Raw genomic sequence first — 22,568 nt, forward strand, 5'->3', positions numbered from 1 at the left:
AAGATTCTACATAAGTAAACTTTGTTTCTGTACCTGCCTGAGACTGAATTATGGCCCTTAGTATTCTTTTACTCAAAGTCAGGTTTGTCTTGGGAGCAACAAACTACTGTCTCAATTCGAATTTTTCCTCCTTTGCATAAAGAAGGAGATAAGATTCTTATGATATCCTGTCATACAAGATTTTGTTAATCAATGTAAAATTCTACAACTTTCTAAAGCTGTCCCCTAGCTACTAAGTTAATATAGAAGAGCTTTGTAACATTTATCAGCCRCTCAGAACAGGTCTAAAACCACATTTCCACACAGTATCTTTTCCACTTGGAAAGAACCTATTCCTGCTCCTTTTGTTTTCAATGATATTTAAATATTAGTTGAAGAATATTGTGCAAGACAGCACTGTAATTTTTTTAATTACATAAGAGAAACAAGGATTTAATTTACCAGAAATATTAGAACAAAATCTCAAGCTTAACACATACTAGGAGAACAAACCTGTATGGGTAGTTTGCCTCATGCCTAGAGTGCTCAAAACCATAGAGGCTTCCTTGCCTTTGGGCACACCTTTCAGTTTGCATATGAAACACCTCTGACCTCAGCCTTTATAGTCTGACCATCACTATTTTCACATTTTTCCCCGGCTCATTTTTCAAACAAAGCAACTAAAGACCACATCAAAGAAACCTGAAACCAGTCATGAAATATAAAATTCTACTTCCTACAGCAAACATGGCTAAACTGTCACACATAAAAACATTAAAGTTAATCCCACCCAGTGATCTATAAGGTGCTATTTCTGCTCACAAAACAGTCGAGTCATAACTGTCCTCAGGGCATTAAACTGATGTTTATCCATTCTGGTGAATTTACAATTTTGGCTTCTGAGCACTTTGCTAATACCTCCAGATCTACTAACATGAGGGGAATTACAGAAAGAGAATGTGTAAGTGATATYAACTATGATCTTGTATCTCAAATATCAGAAGCACAAGAAACAGAAGGATTACAGAACACAGACCCACACTCAAAATTTCTAATTATTTAACAACTTAACCAAACAATTCTAGAGCTGTGCTCCTGGACAAACCAAAACAAATTGGTTTCAGGAGAAGAGGAGAAAGGAACTGAAAAGTGTAAGAGATTCTAGGGGGGACAAGCAACATCATGTCTCCCTGATGCAACCCTGGTCAGAACAAATTTGCATGGAGTAGCATCAGGCTGCTTTTGCATTCTTCTGGCTCCCAGTGAAGAGGAATTGGACTTYTCTTGCAAAGCCTCCTCAGAGTTAAAATAAAACCATCTCACTGCTGCCAGGAAAGCACTCCATCTCCATTGGGAGCAGCCACCAGTGAGCTGAAGCTAGTCTAGAGCTTTAGTCTAGTCTAGTCTAGCTCTAATCTAGAGCTCTGGGCTGCATGGCCCTCCATGGCCTACCCATCTCTGATCTTGCACAGAAGTCATGCTGACACTAGGCTGACAAAAGAGCTGTGGCTTTGCTTCTTCAAGAGACGTGTATGGCACACATTTGTAGAGGGCCAGCAATGCCATCGCTCCAGCATTACCAGCACCCTCGACAGCTGAAGTTAAACTTCACCTTAGGCTCCCAACACCCTTCACCATCAGGGTTCCCCAGCAGCCTGGGGACATTCTGACACTCSTGCTTACAGGAATTCTCAGGTGCCTGGGTACTGCACAGGATCCTGCTGTGCTTGGCCTAGGAYCAGACACTTCTGTATCTCTGTCAGAGAGGTGTAGCAAGGCCAGAGACAAAACCAACATGATGTTCCTCTACTTTATCACTGGATAGGAACCCCCTGTGGCAATCAAAGACATTTCCTAAGTGAGTTCTCTGCCCAAGAATTAATCAGCAGAAACTAGAGATTACTTCCAGCCTTCTGACAGCAAGTTAAACTCACTGAGAAGCACCCTAATTTACAGCTGCTGTTAAAGCAAATCATCTTCCAGGATAGAAAACCAGGAATATTTTTCCTTCGAAGAATCAGTTACACAACAGACTCTGGAGGAAAAATAAACACTGGGAAAAAGAGCCAGAAAGCAAAATTCAAATAATGAATTCAGTCAAACGTCTCTGCAGAAATAATGACTAAATCTCTCTATAAACTCAAGTATGTAAGTGAAACTTCATGTAATTGTAAATATGTAATTCATTTCATGGTAATTAGACAGCCAAGTTCAAAGCCTCAGCAGTGCATAGGAAATTGCAAAAAGGTTTATTTTTAGATACTCAATACTGAAAATTTTTAGAGCACAAATCARAACTCCAACGCAAAAGAGGCTCTGCTGCTTTGACCCACATAAATTTCTCCATGCCTCTGGCTTTGCCAAACCATCTTTTCACACAGAATGCCACACAGGATTTCCTTTCCTCTCCAGCTGCTGTGTCTCCACTTACCTGCTCCGCCCCATAAACAGCAGGGTGGACAGCCACAGCTAGCAGCATTGTCACTGGGGGTAAGCAAGTTGCAGTCTCCTGCATGCAATTTTGCCAAAAAGGCACCCCATTAGTTGCTATAGCACCTACTTGAACTGAGATACAGGAGAGGTTGCTGGTACAACCAGATATAACCAAACACAGCTGGTAACAAACAGTACAAGAAGATGACTGACGAGCTGCTTCCCCATGAAAAGTGGTGATAATAATTCCTTCTTTTGATTTGATTGTGTGTGCAGCTTTTACTTTACCTATTAGGCTATCCTTATCTTAATCCATGAGTTCTCTCACTTTCACTCACCTGATTCTCTCCCCAGTCCCACTGGGGGGGAGTGACTGGGGCTTGGTTGCCAGCTGTGCTTACACCACAACGAAGTATTAAAACCGCGTGCTGACTTAGAAAAGTCAGTTCTGATTTTCTCATTCTGTTGAGGGTAGTAATAACAGCTGCATGGAGGGAGAATGCTCAAACAAGGCACACTTAGTCTTTCAAATTCTAGTTGCTGTTTGGCAGCTGTTGTCTGACTTTCCAGACCTCTGTGGTGYGAGGAAAAGGCCTATATAGGGGACATTAAGACCAGCACTCACACTGCAAAGCTAGATGTGTATATTAATTTTTTGTTTATCTATATCCATACTTCCTCCTCTCTCTTACCACCCTCACCTCCTACAAGCCCTCACACACTCCCAGAGGGAAGTGCAAATAGGGTAAGAACTTGTTTTCTGGCAACTAAGAAAAATTCAGAAAAGGTAACAGACAGGGCACTATGAAAACTACAGAAATAAGATTAAAAATAGGAAGAGAAAATCTGAGCTCATTAAGACAAGACTCCGAGCCTCTACATGTAATAGCCATGAAAAAAATAGTCCAAGCCATCCACGTTGCTATTTTTACACTCAAATGAAGGACCCTAACAATCCTGCCACAGAAAAGTTTGTCCTCTGCAAACATGTAGCTAGGTAAAATCACAGTCCCAGCTACTGCCCATATTTCTGTAAAAGGAACATCACTGTGCCTTTGCTGCATGGCAGACTTATCAGCAGCAGATACCATGTAAGGTCTGGAAGAGATAACACGCATATTATCAGTAGCAACTATGAGACTCTTTCTTGTGAAAGCCTTTTATTTTTTTCAGCAAGCTCTCCAGACATCCCACTTGAGGTGTGAAAGGCCTGGAAACTGCTCCAGCCACTTCTGYTGTTTCCATTTAAGCTATCCACAGAGCAGTGATTAAAATGTTGCAGCGTGCTCTGCATCTTCCTAAAGAAAAACTCCATGCTCTCACATGGTGATATTTATTCTGCATTCAAAAATACTGTTTCAGTGCCTGAGCCAAAATATTTTACTGCACTCAYTGCTCCTACACACGCTCCTGGATCTAAGTACAGGACACAAAAGCGAGGTTATTTTTGCACAGTAATGGCAGAGCATTAAACATTTCCAGTACTCATATGGCAAACTGCCAGGGCATTCTCCAGCACAGAAAGCTTCACAGAATCCACCAAATGCTTTAGGTCTTTGGCTCACTTTCAYAAACAAGCCTTTCCTACTTTCCATCCCCACTGCATTCAGCAGAACAAGATTGGTAACAGCACAAATCCCYCTTTGTTAGTGGTTTTAATCTGAAGTGTTACTGCCTGAGAGGAAGGCCCTGGATGGTGGCCAGGTGTCCTGCTTTCACTCTGTTGGGAGGATGCTAACCTCCAGCAGGTGACTGTGCTGGGCAGACAGCACAAGGAYGTGGGAAGATGTCACAATAAGATAYGYCAAATCTCATGTATGTTTTTATCCTTCTTTTTTTCATCTCTACCTTCTTATTCTGAATTGAATGAGTATCAGCATGGAAAGCACATGACCCACTCACTCTTCATGGAAATGAACTGCAGAAATACTAAATGTGCATGAAAGGCAATGTTTCTGCAAGCTTTTGYATATACCATGAAATGCACCCTGTGCTTGTGCAGTCTCATTCTCTCAAGAACAGGGCAGAGGAATGATCATGGATACAATGAACACCCACTCCTCTGCCATCTGCATTGCTTACCTTCATTAACAGCATGAGGCTTAATAATGCAACAAGTACAGTTTGTGAATTTTGCACTGCTGACTGGTCCACAACCTCCACCGGATGGAAAGAACAACTCCAGCTCCTGAAAATAATTGCCATTAAATACATTTTAGATTGATCGAGCTGCACACATCACCTTTTAAAAGTAACATCTGAAGTAGCCATAATCACAGAAAATAAACCTTAAATACAGATTTTTTTTTTTTATTTCTTCAGATTACTTAATCTATGGATTATTATTTCTTTTTTTAAATTTCTTCCCTAAAATATTACCCCAAATGTATCTTTTCCTCTCTGGCACCATTGCTACAATTGTATAAAAGGATTGGAGTATTTCTTGMAATGTCTTCCTTTTCAGTKCTGCAATGCAATCTGTTCACACTTWGAGCATTCAAAATGCTGCTGCTCCCAGTTTTCCCAAYGCTCTCTCTCTTTCCTCAATATCTTTCCAAATCCACTTCCTTATATACATATTTTTCCTTTTTTATCAAATAATCTTTTCCACTATATAAGCAAAAATACTACTACCATTTCTCAGTATGTTTTCTTTCCATATATAAAACTGACCTCCTTCCAAACTGTTCATATTWTTTCCTTTTGTCTTAAACAATTGAACTTTGTCTAAGACTGCCAACTCACTTCTCATGCCCGATTGGCCTGATAATTTTTTTAATCTTACTGAACTGAAGCTGCTGAGCTCAATTGTTTTGATTTCTCAAATCAAAGGAACCTTTTTGCCTCTGATCTCTCTCTTTCTCCACACCATCAGTATTTAGGTGTCATACACCTTGGCTCTTAGACCATACTGGGGTAAACTTGGCAGTCAGGTTTCTTTCCTCAGTGGTATTTTTTCACTTTTCACTGCCAGCTTCACATGTTTTCCATACCATTTATTCACATATGTTACACAATCTGCCAATTAACAAACGTGCAAAACAGTTTCCATTTCACACCGATTGAATTGGTCAAATTCGGTAAGAGGATTGACACATTTCTATTTAAGAGAAAAAATTCCATCCAAGAAATTCTGATTTTTTTTTCCTGTACAACAGCAGCAATGCTAAAGGCCTTTTCCTGGAATTGTCTCATTTAATTTGCTAGCTCAAGTTAAATGGAATAGACTTACCTTTAGCTCATGACACTTCAATGATTTCTGTAAYCCTTTCTTAAACAATTACACAATTCAAACTAATGATTCTTTTAATAGAAGGAAAAAAGGCCTTTGTTTTCCTGCTAGCAAACAATGCACATTGTAAGTGGGCACACCTGAGACAATAGGGTTCATTTCCTACATCCTCCTGATAAAATGCTGCATGCTTCAAAGGACTTGTCCCACTCTGTTAACTGTTTACTCTAAAAGAAGCAGCCAGGAAAGGCAGCAAAATATGTGTAACATTTAACACTCAGTTTTATCCATTAAAAATCATTAAAAAAAATTAACTCAATAATGCTGAAGGACTGCATAATGAAAAGCCAAACTATAACCTTGCGGAGCCTTAAAAACAAACAAAAAAAATTTCCTTACCCTTTATTCCTGATCTAAAAAATTACAAAATTTGGCCTGCAGAGAGACAGCAGCTTAGAGTGTATCAAAGACATACTTTCCCTTGTCATTTAGCCACCAAAAGAACAATGCAGCCTTCCACTCTAAGTGTTCAGCTTACAATACATTCACTAAATGTAGTTGAGACTTCAGTTTTCTGTCAGAAGAGTTCATTTAGGCCCCTTTTTCTTATATTTCTTTCTTTTCAGCAAAGCTTCTGCAGGCACAGCCAACTAGTTTCCATAGCAACTGCTATATATCCATATAACACCGGGCCTGCTAAATTAATAGAGGCGCAGGGGCATTAAATTCACAATTTTGGTTGATTTATTAAAGATTGGTATCAGTAACACCACAAAGATGCACACACCTACAGATGTTCAGCAAAACAATCCCAGCAYCATAAAAATGCTGCAGATGAACGGGGCCTTCTGACAGCATTTCAAAAATAATGAAATGCAACAAGTACAACAAACTAAAATCTAAGCACACACTTATGCTTCTGACCAAGAATTTATGCTAATAGATATTCTTTCCTACATTTTCATTTCAGAAGCTGGCACAGTTGTCATGGTAGTACACAGGAACAAAGAGAAACTTTCACCCTTATATTTGAAGACATCTAACTATTTAACCAGAACTTCAAAGACTTTTCTGACTATAACTCTCCTTCATGAGAAAGGATCAATTTTATCCCAACTCTTTCTGACTGTAATATGTTCATCAAGACCTCCAGCAGAAAAAGTATTTCATGTCCAACATTTGAYTTCTTGCCAAAACCCGAGGCACAGGGAGAGGATCCAGCAGCTCAGGGTCAGTGCAGATCAGCAAGATGAGAGCCTGGCCAGCAGAAAACCCATGCTTTGCAGTCAGCCTGCTGGACCCACAGACTGACAGCAGTGCAAGGGGAGGCTGACCAACTCTGCCCTCACCACCAGGGAATGATCTCTGTGCATATTTTCTAGTACACACTCCTTGGCAGCTTAGTAGGTATTCTGAGGCAGGTCTCTCTCCAGCTGTGCTACTGCAGCGCTTCCAATTCAAACAGAGGAAAGAATAGAATCAAGGAATCAACAAGTGCTATCTTTTCTCCAGCTAAAGTGGTCTACAGCTAAGACACCACAGTGACACATCAACCATGTGTCTCATCAACCATGAGATAAACTTTATTCTTGCCATCATGTATCACCATGTCTATCACACAACAATGCACACAAAATGCCAGTAATATCTATCACCCAGTCCCAGGGCCTCTTCTTAGCACTGAGAAAAAGAAACACCACAAACAATGCAAAATAGAACCAGACTCCTTAAAACCATGTACACTGTATTACCTCTCAAAGAACAAAGCACTAGAAAGTGGCCTGGTTTTCAATTTTTCATTCTGAACAATAATAGCAAAGTAGGTTGCAGGCAGAGCACTAGTGAGAACTGTGTARGAGAGCAGACATGCAAAACACAAGAGGGCACAAAACTAATTGCTTAATCCCCTTTCTTTTTATGACCAACATTGGGAGACTATAGGTAGATTACRCAGACTATGCAATTAACTCATTGTGATGTATAGGAGACATTAAAAATGACCAGGCATGCTCTCCTGATTAAAGCACCCAAGATTCCCCTTTGTGATAGAGATAAATGACATTTGTTTTCACATAGTTTATTTTTCCATGCTAAAAAGGAGCCACCAAGAATATGTAAACTAGCTCTGAACTCAGGTAGGGAAACACAGTAAGAAATTCCTGAGCCAGTTGTTAGCAGACAAAAGTAAAAATAAACCTCAGTCAAGAAGACTCAAAAACTTACTTTAGCAGCTGAAGCAACYGAATCTGGGCTGTGAGCTGCATGTTTTAGGCCACACTGACCAAAGCTCTCTGAGATGCTGTCCAGTGTATCACTCTCAGTCGCTGTAGGGTTCGGTGGCCCCACTATTGCTCTCCATTTACTCACTGCATCATCTCCTAAGAGCTCCATAGCAAGAATGGGGCCACTCATTATATACTGGAGAAGGTCACTGCAAAATGGAAACAGCACATGGTGATCCTTGCTACAAATTAAAATCAACAAAAACATGATCCAGTGGAGATGCTCAGAACTCAACTTGGCAAGACCTCGAGCAACCTGCTATAAGTTTGAAGTTGGCTTTGCTTTGAGGAGGATGTTAGACTAGGTCCCATGCAGACATTCCCTTATTATGGTATAATAAAAAGAAAGAAAACAACCTGTGGATAACACAAACTCACTCAAACTACTGTATAGACGCTTAGATTTCAGAAGAATTTTTAAAGGATCAGTACCAGTGTCCTGGTAACAGTGAGAGASCCTGCTAACCACTTGTCTGACAGGAATGATTCCTAGGCTTGGCTCTCATGCACAACAGCATTTCAGGACTCTGGCACATGACCTGGAGGTGTACCCCACTGACAGAACTTCAGCACTACTTTCAAGTTGACTTGCTCCACTGTCCCATGGATCTCTCCCATGGATTTTGCCCAGCCAAARTCCAACGTGGGAGAGAAGGGAAAGAGTTGAAAAGTTTGCTTGGGAGAGAGGACTTACTCACAAAGTGAGTTATTACATCCTGGCACAGGCAGAACTCAAGTGATTTTTAATGGGATGAATCCAAGTAAGGAGAAAAAGTTGTCAGGAGCAGCCTACCTCCTGTCCTGATCCCCTCACATGGAAAACAAGTACCCAAAATTGGTAACCCAAACATTCTATTTAAAAACTAAACAAAACACCATAAATATACTTCTGTATCTTTACAAAACATGCATACCAACTAGCCTGTCTTTTCACTGTGTAGTCTGGGTAGAACCAATAAAAGAGAACACTGACTCAATGCTTTTTGTACTACTTTGTTTAAAAAAGAGCTTTACACAATTATAATTGCAGACGTGCATGTTTCTCCAACCATCTTTTTCCTGATGATCACTGGTCAAGAAGAGAAGAGAAATCCTACCAGTTCTTTGCTGAAGAAACAATATCAAAACTATAAAAAATTACATAAAGAAACTACAAAACAAAAAGCTATTGGAAGTCAGGTTCTCATGGTCAGAGTCTGCTTGTTTAGGACAGTTAAATTGTACACATGTATACAACCAAGAAAAAAAGCAATTTCTACAACACTATTTACTGGGCAGACTAATCCTTGAATACTCATTTAAAAAAAAAATATTTAATATGAAAGCCATTATTTTCCAAACAATAGAATTGTTGTTTTTCCTTACTATTCTCTAGATTTACACTGATTAGTAAACGTGTAAACTAAATCTGAATTTAAAGACAAGTAATACATTAAATGCAAAAGAGTCATAAGTTTTACACTTTACTGCCTTGAAGTTTCTTGTTTCTATTCGATTTGGAATGCTCTACAGCTATTTATTTCTAATTTACAGAAAAATCCTATACAGGAGATGTAGCCAATAGGGCTGTAGGATGAGAGACAGGCACATGACAGTGGACAAAGGCTACAGTTCCTCAGACAATTACCATTAGGATAGATAGGCATCYGTGAAATAACACTGCAGGCAAAATTCTTGATTATTTATCAACATATTCAAGCAGGCTTACTCAGCAAAGAAAAGGCAATTCCACATCATCCATCCTCTGACCTCCAACATGGTCAGACGTAGCCTGGGGCCATGTCTATCTGAAGGGCTTGAGTTTGGACCCACAATAAATCAGCTGCTGTGGCAGGAAAGCAGCTGACAATGTTAATTCTCAAGCACTTCATGACAATACTGAAACCAGGTCTTTCAACCAAATCAGTGCAAACTCAGGCATCAACATGGCTGAAAAACACAAGGAACCTTCTTCCTAAAAGAGGAAGACTGCCCAGTCCAAAAGRAGGAAAATAAAGCTGCTGGTACTTTCAGGGAAAGAAGAAATGACACAATYTTTGGGTCATAACCACTCCTCTGTCAATTATGGAAAGACTAAGGTTTTTCACATTAGGTGGAGCAGTCTAGCATCATGGAAGTTTTACATTTGTCCAAGGGTAGCAGTACCATAAAAACTGCCTCATGCACTATCCTTTCAGTTACTTGTAAATTGGGGTGCTTGTTATCAAATAAATTCTCACAACTACGTGTTCTCCCTAATTCTCATTATCTGCAATCTCCACCCTGATCCTTAAGACGCTCCTTCTCCTGGCTTTGAAGTTCTGCCCTGCTAGGAGCATTTTCATTTCTGAGGGACAAAAGACATTCCCCTAATACCACTGGGTTGTAAAGAGKGTGAGTTAAAACCCTGAATTGCTGAAATAAGGATCTCTCCCTGGAGGAAGATGAAAAGGTGCATGCTTTGCAAAGGGCTCCACTCAAGCAGGACAAGYTCTGATTTTCCCATGGTCCTATGGTACCAAATAAAGCAAATTAATTTTGTGCATTCAATAAATAAGCTTAATACATGTTAAGATKAAATTGATATACCTACTGATAAAAAGGTTTTGCTCGATAATCTGCATAGAAATCAGCTGCTTCTTTTCTGGAAAAGTAAAAAGACATAGATATAAATCAGCTACATATAAACACACAAATATAAATAAAACACTCCCTGAAACCACAAACTATTATTCATAAATATGTTTCTACAGGTGACAGCTTCCTAAGATGAACAGCTTGTTGGGTATTCATGTCTGGTAACAGAAACTACATCTAACTTTGTGTCATATTTTGTTTGGCTACAAGTACAGCTGACAACTCCTTATGCTCCTGCTCTGAGCAGGAAGTAATTACTGAAGCCCATTTCAGGGTCACTGATAGTCTCCACATTCTCAGTTTGAGAAGTAAATGCAGCAGTCACCTACTTGCCAAGCCATTTGCTGTTATGTTTTCATCTTTCRTCATCTTTTGAATATGGATATTGGTTAATGAAGTTTGGTTTTAAAGCATAAACATACAGCTTTTCTGCTCCACTGGAACAGATTAAATTGGTGCATAACAAAACACTGCATTAACTGGTTTCTATTCAGTATTCTCAAATCTTACAAGTTGCACAGGCAGCACAATGCCCTCCATATTAAAACTGGATTTCTCCCWCACYTTCACACTTCAAAACTCAATTTGGYTTTGCATGTCTCCTCRGGGAAYGATTGCACACTGCTTTCTTCCAAAGCAATGAGGTTCTGTAATGAGGGGTGCCATTACATTGCCACACAAATAAGGGCTACCAAGTACACCCAGTATGTCTGTAGCACAGCTGTTACTTACCCTTTCCTCAAGTGCTGGAAGCAAAAAGATACCCTTTACATACAGGGTGGTGGCCCTTCCCAAGCYCTGAATTGCCACAGCCACGCTGATWCCACCACTGGGCTCAGCTACCCAACTACACAGGTTTTGGGGCCCTCCAAAAAAGGGGCTACCATCCATCCACTGATRGACATTTTGTGGCTTTTCACCCATCACCCCCTGCCACCAGCCAACTGACTCTCTTCCCTGTCTTCTTGCCCAGCTGCTTTTCATGTTTTACTCTTTCTTATTGAACAGCTTTTTCTGCATGGCGACAGCTAGAAAAATCCATGGAGGTTTTCAGCTCTAAACCTGCTATTTTGCAGCTTCAGAATCCCTGTTGAAAACACAGGCTCAGTATTGGCTTGCTCCAAATCCTGGTGTGTGTCACTTTTTGAAGCAAGAATTTGTAAAGAAGGACAAGCTCTTCAGGGGGATTGACAGGTAAAAGAAAGCAATATTGCTGACCCATACTCTGGGCACGAAGTTCATAACCAAAGCAGTGCTGTAGGGTGACTGAGAGACTCCAAATTGAAAGCTGTTTTAACCTGCAGCACAGTCTTCTGATTTTTTCTGGTCTTCACGAGTTTTTCATTTTGAGTCACTCTCTTTACTGAAAGAAATTGCCTGCATATTTTTCAAATAGCAGATTACAAGTATGAACAAAGGCATGGCTCTGTCATCTGAAATGGAACATTTGATGCCTCTCTCCCATTTGCAGTCCAGACTTAAACCAAATATTGCCAGAGGAAAGAAAYAACATCAAGAAGAACGTAAGAAGAATTTAATTTTCTTAACATTTATCAATGTTTGAACAGTCACATCTTTCTCCAGCTTTATCAAAATGACCTGGATAATTCCTGGTTTGTTGCTTTTAGTTCAGTCTAAGTATGAGCCACTGAAAATCCAAAGTATTTTCATTAACTATACAGTCAAAATGCTTCCCTTCCATTTAATAACTAAGGCAAAAGCATGATGTAAAAATTACGCTAGACACAAGAACTCCTGCAATTTCACACTTCAAGCCTACAMTCTGCAAAGTTTTGCCTACAATTCACTGTTCCTCCAGTAAATCCACGCCTGAAATTAATTCAMCAAATAATTTTGGAAAACAAACATGAAAAAGGTATGTGAGGAGATTAAGTATTACCATTTCCGATTGTAAAGAAGTACTTGAGAGGTGTATTTCTGAAACAAATTAAGTTCTACTACTCAGTTAACAATTCTTATTGAAATAAAAATAAAAGCGCAGTCGTGTTGTATAACTTAGTTCCTTATAAATTTTATTATTAGTTCTTTGTTTTCAAATAATGGAAAACAGTGTTCACCTATGTATAACAKACTGAACTGACACAGGATTAAAGGAAGAGATTGGAGAAGCAAGTGCCTGCCCACACTTTCATATCCTGGCTACAACTTTTACAGAAGGCATGAATCTACTTAACAGTGATTGACAGACAAATGTTAATAATCCCTTTAAAGAAAGCAGTCAATGATGATGATTTGAACAAACATGCCTGCAGAATCTAAAGGTAGAAGACTTTGGCAAATCCATAGTTCTATCATTTAAAAATCGGACAGTCCCAAGAAACAGAGTAGATAATATGAAGAGAACAAGCAAAATACTCAAGCCACTACATAAATGCATTCAGTATCACAGTCCAGTCTTGTGCTTATTGATAATTCCTTAAAATTATACAAGAAAACCAGAAACTTTTATATTGCAAGAGGCAGTAAAACTTCAAGTCTCCATTTCCTCCCTTCAGTATGAGTCAACTCTAAAGCACATGACTTGGCTCAATAGTTCAACTTCTCAGACAGACATTAAAATAAAGCACCACCCAAAACAACGCTTCAGGATCAGATTGCAGAAGAGGAAGCCAAAAAAAGCTGGTTTGAAAGACATTATGAATTACAAAGAAACATTAGAAACCTGTTTGAACTTGTGAATTGGAGTTGTTGGATGGAGGACCTAGGATCGGTATTGTCAAACACTGCAGCAGGTGCATRCAGAGACAAGAGGAGGAAGTCTTATAGTTGTTTTATCTCTATTTCAGAAAGGCGAAAAGATTAAGAAGGAAAATTGTTCCTGACCTCAAGGAAGAAGAAGAACATAAGAACACATTAAAATGGCATTATGTAAGACAGATAGCATTTATTTTCAAAAGCATGCTGCATGTGAATAGGTTTGGCAAAGCAGCAATGGAGAAATAGTGCAGTAAYATTGGGAAAGTCTTCCAAGGTAAATAAATGATGTTCTCTTTCCTCTGCAGCATGCCTTCTTTTAAATCTTGGGGCTCAATGAGAAGAGAAGGTTGGGGGACTAGGAAGATGTATGAATAAAACCTGTCTAACCATGCACCATCAGAGCATCACTTGCTTTGCCTGGGACTTCTAGTGACTCAAAAGCACAAATCTGAGAGAACAAATTAAGATTTACTGAGATTTACTGAGAGCAAGCAAACCAAATACTTTAAAGACAACACTGTTAAAATCAGCAATATTGTTTGTATGAGGAAGCCATGAGGTGAGGACATACAGATACATCAGTAATAAACACTGCTGGATTGCTAAAGCTACGGTAGCCACCTTGGATTCATATAAACATGACATATTTCAGTCACCCATACTCATTTGCACCGCACTTTTTAATACTTAGCTTAAATCTGAATACTTTCAGTAACCTACAGGATTATGAAACGGATGAGTCTTACCTCTCTTACTCACTGGAATGAATCTGACATGTGGAACTACGCAGAATAGCTTTAAAAAATGTTCTTAGCTGCAAAAATATTTAGATACAATARTTAACCTTAAAGATTCCTTACCTTGAAAGCAGCATCATTTTGACCTTAGTTATTGTCAATCCTGCATTAATAATGATATCAATTAATTCTCCAATCTTGCGCATTCCATCAGGTTTAATCAAAGCCAGTGTTCTGGGGAGGAAAAAAAAAGAGAGATACAGCCAACATAGCCTTCCTTAGAGCATTTGGTGTGCATGTTGGGTTCATACTCAAACAAAACAGCACATCAAAGAGAGAAATTTTGTCACAGTCAAATTCACTGTCCCAGTGTCTCATCAATTTTCATGCTGTTCTTGAATGCCTGTGCAACACATTCTGATAAGAACAAGCTTTGCACATTACAATTTCCTTGGCTTTCTAACCCAAATCAGCTCAGTGTTCCACCAGCAGTTATTATTTASCAACTTCTCCCTTTGCTCTCAGAGCACACAATTGGACCACTTCTTCCTTAGCTAGTGGGTATCTCTACAGCTCCTCACTCCCAGCTCTGGGTTAGAACATAACTGATTTGTTAATCTCTCCCTGTGCTTGCTCAGCTCCCTTTTTTTCCTAATGGTAACCACATACATAAAATTGAAGCTGTTAAAATTCCCTGTTTAAAAATATTGCTTACACAGGTACCTCTTTCATAAAAGCAAAGTTAAATGATGGTTTTATTATTACTTTAGAGTCTTCAGTGAGAAGATCCTCTTGTGCTTCATACAGTACAAAAACTTCACTGTATACAATGTGCATGCCAAGTAGCTGACACTGTTAATAGACACAATAAAAGGATGGCAGAGGAGGTACAGCATCTCTGATACYGACTGACAGCTATATTCTAAGGGACATCAATCCAAAAATCTCTACACTTTCCCCCATATCTTTGTTTCCAAGTACATCCTGTCTTCTGGGTAATTATCTTTTTATATGGTACATCCCCAGGGCCRAGACTGTTTTATTAGCAAGCTTTGCATAGCACCAAGAACACCATCAGCACTAAACGTATTATTAATCAAAAATAACAAGCACAAAAAGAAGGTCTGTAAAATTGCATTTTCTATTTGCATTCATCTTGTGGTGAGTCAGCTTCAAATGTGCTCGGCTTACAAACAGATTTATTCAACCCTGTATCTCAGAAACCCCMCATCTCTGACAATCCTGAAGAGCAGTTTTCATCTTTTACACTGTTTCCAATTTTTTTATTGTAGTATTTCCTTAAATGAAAGACAAATAATTGCAAATTATTATATACCAGCATAGCATGGAAACCAGCCCTTAGGTTAGCAACAATATATTCCAGCCAGGGCAAATATGCTGAGATTATAGGAGATGGATGAACTTCCASTACATTTACTCTGAACCTCAAGTGMCCCCGGACTGACAGATGCTTTGCCAAGAGACAGACTATTTCACAGCACATGTAAAGCAAGGGAGGTGTTAGGACSGGGAAATGCAACCAGGAAGATTTGAACACATGCAACATTTTATCTGCAGCTAAGGGAGAGGCACAGTTGACCTTCAGAGCTCCAAAACAAACASATTTCCTCAAGCACCATAAAGTTCACATACACAGAGCACCTCARGCCCAGATCCACAGGGAAGTATGATACAAAAAGACTGATGGACTAAGGGTRCAGCCAGAAACTGCATGAAATTAAACAACCAAGACTGTGCTTCAGKCCATTGCAGTGCAACCTAAAGCTGGTTTAGCCCCATCTTCAGATTAGGAAATGGTGATCTCTCATCAACATTCAACCCAGTTTGCCAGCACACTCCATGCAGCCTTATGGCCTGTTCCCCTCTTCCYCACAGATTTCACAGCTCCACCTCATTTTGTGATATTATTTATTAAATCACATGAACCAAGGTTCATGAGGAGGAGCAGCTGCATGTTTGACCAGTGACAGTCACACAATGTATGACCTGCATCCTGGCACAAGAGATTCTCAACATTGTCATTTCCTGGGAACAATAAGGATCAAACCACTGGAATGGGATCTCCAGCACTGTTTGCATTTCCTTGAGGAACACTTTTAGAATTTATGTTATTACACAGGCCATTTGAGACAGACGGGCAATGCTAGAAATAAATTGTCCCTTACTTTTCTAATTTCAAGGTTTTTAGTAATACTGCAATTCCTACAAATATGCAAATAAATGCTGCATTGCAAAGCAATTTACCTAGAAGGCATTAATACAACTGCAATGAGCAACTTTTATAACATCTTTTCTCTAACACTGATATATAAATTKTAACATTTCAGTGTGAGTTTTCAGAGCTATGCAGGATACAAAAAGTATACTTCWGGATGCTGAAGACTGCTTCTGAGATTGGATTTTGATTCATGTACCCTATTTTTAGTTTTAATTAGGAATATGTTTCATGGAGTTCAACATGGTGCAGTCTGCAGTGTASATTTTAAAACAGTTTCATGTCTAGGAACAAAGGAGAAAGAAGGGAAATTAGGCTCACTTGCCTACATTTTMACAGGGCCTGTGCAACAGTGCTGCAATGAGCACTGAAACAACATAAAATGAGAACTGATCAAAGGAACAATGCACAAAGCATGCTGTGACTATGAAATCTACTTCTATTAATAGGATTGCTGCATRTACAGTAGCTTATGTCTTGTAGGGGAAGAAATGCTGATTATGTCAATGACTAGAAGCGTAAGAATAACATATCCCACTCAAAACAGAATACAAGTATTTCTAAGTRACACAAGTTTTCTATCATCATTTTCAATGCCAGTGATACTGACTCTAAGTAAAGTGTACTTAGACAGGACAAACTAGTCAGACAATTGTTTACCTCTGGTTATAACCACTCAGGATCACAAGTGAAAGGTTACAGAAAGAAGTGAAAGAAAGTGAAAGAAACAGAAATCCCTCTCCCAGGCCAGTGATACCTTATGTGGCACACTGTAAGAAAGCACATGCTCACTTAAMCATTTTCATCACTGTTTGTGTTGGTTTTCTCATGATACACTGTGAGGAGAACAGAAATGAAGAACACGTAGATACAACAATATTTAAAAATTGACCCAAGACTTAAGAAAAGCAGGCATAAAAGCTGAAACAGAGCTGCCTTAATAATTCTAGCCTAATTTAGAAAGAACAAATCTAGCCTTTTTCTACACATCTGTTACGTACTTAGGGTCACATTCACTTGTTTTGCTGACAAAAATAAAGGTCCTAACTCAAAACATTCAAGACTTTTTTTTTATATACACTCCTCAGTCTTCCTCAAATGCCTCTGCTGAGCCTGTGTGAGCACACATTGAGTGACCAAAGRAAGTACTTCCAAAGTCAAACTGATGTGCCAATAGTCTTGTACAGCACAAAGGGAAAAAATGAGAAACATTCTCCTTTATACAACCTTGAAATTATTAACAGAATTCCAATTGCAGATTATTTGGGGAATTATCATGCACTACAGAAATCTTATTATATCTAATAACTTCTGCTAAATCAACTAGGAACAGGCCAAAAAGGCRAATAATTCACATGCAACTGTTTTGCCCAAGGAAACTCTTTTAATATGACCCTGTTTATTCAGTGAAAGCTTCTGTGAAGAAACTGGATTTTGAGGATGCTTTGCCTGTGTAAGGCACCTTTCAGTATGTTCCTCTGGGCTATTCTGAATATGTAACACCACTTGAATATCTATGTTATCTTTCAGCCGACATTCCTAAAATGTTTTCCAAACAGCTGACATGTTATAAATGCCTTTTCTTCCTTTTGTAGAGCAGTACAAAAATTTGCCTTCTCCCAAGACCAAACACTTCATTGACACAATGACACTGTCGTGTACACAGCAACGTCTCCTACAAGAAGAAAATGTAATTTCACCACAAATTGCCTTTTCCTGGTATAACTGCATGAGCTCTGCATCAACAYCAGGGATTATGTTAGTTTAGGCAGAACAGGAAATGCACAACTTTACATTGACATAAAGACAAAACCTACCCAAAGCTACACTGAGGAAAGAAAAGAGTCACATATACAGAATCCATCCCCTTGTGTTCTCCATCTCCTTTGCTGCTCTTTCACCAAGYTCAACCCCAGCCTYRGAGAAGCAGTACCAGAACTCCTTWGGAGAGATATTATGGCAGGCATTTTCCCAGCAATATTTTTGTGAAGTTAAGACAAAAATGTGTGTTAAAACATTCAACTCTTCCTCTATGTCTGTTTATATACACTTCTCCAAAAAGAGTTCAAAATAAACCTATTTACTGTGTGGGAGCAAGAAAGCAAGTGATTAAGGCTCACTGGAATATCGTAACTAAGWAAATGTTCTGTGTTCTTTTCAAAAAGGCTGGAGAAAATTCAGGGATAATCTGCACTGCTGTTAAACCAGATCTAAATTTCTTGTAAACTAACCTTACTGTCCTGATATTCTTAGTTCTGATATTTGTTCTTGGATGGCTTCTTAAAGTCTTTTCCAAAGCAAGTCTTTAAACTAAAATGATGAATCTTATCTTCATCCACTACAAACAAACTTTGTCTTAACCAACAAGCCTGTAATTTTTATTGACATTCTCACGCTGTACTTTCTGTCCTCATGCAYACAAAGCTTAAGAGAAGCTAAAAAAAACTTCTCAGGAAAAATCTCCATAGTGGGGAAAAACAACACAGAATGGGAGTGGTCCTCTAGTACTTTCATTTATTACTGYTAACAGAGAGTAGATCAGAGTGGTCAGGCACTACGCTTCTGCACAGACCCCAGAGACAGGTGATAGATTCACAAGGTCCAGGACTTCCAGCCCCAGCACACATCAGCTACCGTATCAATTCTGCCCCAACTGAAAATTCACAGATCACAAGAACCCTACTGCTGCCTGCCTTGGGTGAGTAACAAAGCTGAACAGGATCCATTTTCCTCTCCAAGATACCTAGAGGAGCCAGCAGCTGACACCATGGAGAAGCTGGCCTTGAACGTAGCAATCAGGTAACTACAGGCTTGCCCACAAGCAGGTATCACTTTGCTTCTGTGCAGCCATCAGTATATCAGATCCCTTCAAACTGCAGGCAAACGTGCAGCCATTGCCTCTTCTCCCCACAGAAGAACAGAAACCTCATTTCTCCCAGACAACTACCTTGAAACCTCATTTCTCCCAGACAACTACCTTGAAACCACGACCCCAAGATTGCAGATTCACCCTTTCTCACCTCTCTTTGCGGCTCCCAAGCTTGCGAGCTGTGTACAGATTGCCATAGTCCACTATGGAGAGGTGACGGGAGAATACAGTGACTTTGCTGCCCACATACAGATCTTCGAGGTGCAAACTCTCGTACTTGGTGCGCCTCAGAAACGTGCGACGATTCTTCACATCATACTGCAGCAAAAAGAAGATTAAAATCCACCACAGCAAGGTATTTAGTTGCARGCAAACTCAAATTAATTTTTACCATCAGAAATCTCCATAGTACCACAGGATTGAATCTGGTCAYGTAATTGATTTCATTCCTAGCCCTTTGAACTTACAGGTGCACTAAGAAAGCTTAGCAGATTAAACCACAATTAAAAATCCATTCCATTTAAATAGTCTCAGGCTAAAAGCTAGCTTTGAATTTTTTTGGCATGTAATTTTCTTGTTCTAATTCAAGCTGTGATAAAAGGTTCAGGATGCCTCTGCCCAGTCTCACTGAGATTTCCCCCAGCAGATCCATGCTGTTTCACGGCCCAGTGGCTCGCACCAGAACGATCAGGACACACACTGGCAGGTCTCCTCTTCAGGGCATCGTTCCAGTGATATTATGCTCTATTTGACTGCGTAAGACTCAGCATTAGGGATGGAGAGATGATTGCAACACTTGGCTGAGACTTTCTCACTGCCTAGGGCTGCAAGCTCAAAAGCCTGTCAGGACAATTCAGCTTTATGTGTCATCATTCCAAGCAAGAAGCCAGACATTAATGTGTAGTTTTCTGGGTGGGCTGGCAAAGCACAGAAGTCAACCTGCTGAATGGTTTCTTCACTGCAAGTAAATACTACAGATGCCTTAAATCTCCTGGGGAAGTGGAAGCCTATGAAAGGAAGAGATTTATCCTCCTCAGACCAAACTTCTCCTTCTGTCTCAAATGACATGTGCTGTCCTCCACTGCAACGGTGTATCCACTAGAATAGCGTTAAAAGAAACGCTAAAGAAAATTGCCACAAATTTTGGAGGGGAAAAATAATTTAAGAGCAAAATTACACACTCCATGTTCTGAAATGCATGAATACAGTTCTCTTCTGTTAGAAGGCTAGAATTGTAATTGTTTCCAGAATAGCTAAAACGTTGCAGATTAGAGAATACAAATTATTTTGATACTTCYTTCTGCTGAGGCATGACTGTAAGTGAGAAACCTTCCCTTTGCATAACACAAGCCTTCAAAGGCCCTGCTCCATCCTCAGCTGAGGTGCATGAGAGCTGTTATCAGGGCAGGGGAAAAGGGGATGAAACATCCTCCTCATACRTGGGGAAAAGCTGGCTCATATCCATACCTCCCTTCTCTCAGAAGTTAAAGGTAAAAAGGTAAGAGCAGGTTGTCATCTCCTCAGGAAAGTATTAAAAGATGMAGAAGAATTAGGCAGTAACAAAGAAAAAAAAATCACCAAGTTCTGCAGAAATAAAAAAAAAACAATCCAGAAGAGAATCCTAAATGTAAGATTTGTCACCCCCAAAATTATAAACTTACCCCTAAAAGTGATTTTGAGATATTCTTTCTCTAAGGGTTTTCACATATATTTTTGTTCTTTTAACTCCTGTCCTGCCCACATGCAGTCTATAACTGTGAACACACCATACTACTTTAACCTAAGGGCACACCTGCAAAATGCAAAAGTCTACCAAGATGTAGGTATTGCATTAAGAAGCTCAAGAATACCTTGGGAGCTCTTGGTTTTGAGACGTGTAGGTGAAATGAACAACAATTTTGCCAGCCTACAAATKGTTGTGTAGGAAGATTATTACAGTTCTTGACTGATCAGCTAAACTGTCTCTGAGAAATAAAAATTAGAAACTGMAAGTTTTGAAAATGGTGCACATACAGATATCGTACAAAGAACTAACTTAAAAGGGACAACATTATGATAGAGTTTGSTTGAAGAGACTATCAGAAATCGGTGCAAAGTGCATCTCATCACACAAGTGGGTATCATGGCTTCAGTGAGCAGCAGTTTGGCTAATAAAAGGCAAATTCCACTAGCTTTCTTATTTCTGTATTTGGTATTTATAGCAGGAAAGCTAAACTTGATAATGAAATTACTAAGTGTGACTATCCAAATCTAGGCTATTCTTAGACTCTTCTTAGTCTCTTAGACTACTTCTAAAAGTAGAAGAAACTAGTCCTAAAAGGAAGCACAAAGCATTGGTTGGCATGAGGATTATCTTTACAGTACATAATATTGTATCTCTACATACGTGCCTGCYACTGCAAAATGCTTGTTTTCACCTGCCGTCAATAAGCAGTGGGGATGTTACATGAACCACAAGTCAGAAAGGTCTGTGCAAGCACCACTGATGTAAAAATTTAGATCCCATTGTCTGAAATGTCCTACCTTTCATTAAAACCAAATTTACCATTTCCTCCACTTTGATAAGATTCTTACATTTTACTCTTCAGAGACTTCTGGAATTCCTGCTGAAGCTTACTCCTGTTTGGAATTAGCCTCAGCCTACTCCTCTCAAGCAGTAGGCCAGTGTTGCTGAGTTTCAATTCTGAAACCCAAGTGGAGATTGAATGAAAACAGATTTGTGAAAATTAATSTCTCCACACCAAAGCAAGCTTTAAGAAAGAAAAAATTCATAAATGTGAAAGCTATTCCATATGCTTCACTGTGAACTCATATTTTTGCTTTTCTTTCAGTTTTAGAAACAGAGCAAGATTTTAAATTAAATTTTCGTACCTGGAAAATAATAGGCATAGGCAGTGGGTTGTCATTTTAAGGACTGTTTAATTGGATGTTACATTTATGACAACAGATTTTTTTTTCTTACATCCTTACCATTTCAATTGATGAATCTTTTGGATAATACAGAAGTTCATAACGCCGTAAGAGTGAAGCACTTGGGTCATACCATTCAGCAATGAAAGCATATCTCTCATCTTGACTCTGGGAAAAGAAAAGGGGCAAAACTGGCTATTACAGAAAACATACATATTCTATATGTAAAGTACATATAAATAAAAAACTTCCTTAATTTGTTATCAGAAAAWTTTTTTAAAAAATCACTAGTAAGTGGACTTGCATACTCTGTATATTATGTTCTGTCTACCATAGCTTGTGACATCTTTCCACTTGTTAGCTTTCATCCTTTAAGTACGATGGAACTTGGATCAGGGCAGTTCTCCAAACAATATCATAACTTACCCGGATTTCAGCAGTCATGAAGCAAAGATTACTGTAGAAGTTGTTGTCAGACTTCTTAACTTTTTAGGTTATATAATAAGTATTTTATTTACTTTCTTTTGTTTAAAATGTGTTTGCCTCTAATTAAATT

General features: G+C 39.1%; 1 protein-coding gene across 1 annotated transcript in view; it reads right to left on the reverse strand.

Moving 5' to 3' along the window:
• The window catches only part of NME7 (NME/NM23 family member 7), an 87,768-nt gene that overhangs the window by 47,779 nt on the left and 17,421 nt on the right, over positions 1-22,568 (reverse strand). Inside the window, exons 2-7 of the mRNA XM_057364193.1 lie at positions 22,073-22,180; positions 19,254-19,420; positions 14,121-14,231; positions 10,499-10,549; positions 7,868-8,075; positions 4,495-4,600 (exon numbers count right to left, since the gene is read on the reverse strand). Coding sequence (XP_057220176.1) covers positions 4,495-4,600; positions 7,868-8,075; positions 10,499-10,549; positions 14,121-14,231; positions 19,254-19,420; positions 22,073-22,180 — 751 coding nt within the window. The remainder of the gene's footprint in view (positions 1-4,494; positions 4,601-7,867; positions 8,076-10,498; positions 10,550-14,120; positions 14,232-19,253; positions 19,421-22,072; positions 22,181-22,568) is intronic.

The sequence above is a fragment of the Malurus melanocephalus genome, unplaced genomic scaffold (genome assembly GCF_030028575.1).
Source record: "Malurus melanocephalus ecotype Western Australia unplaced genomic scaffold, MMel_1.1 scaffold_36, whole genome shotgun sequence".
NCBI lineage: Eukaryota > Metazoa > Chordata > Aves > Passeriformes > Maluridae > Malurus > Malurus melanocephalus.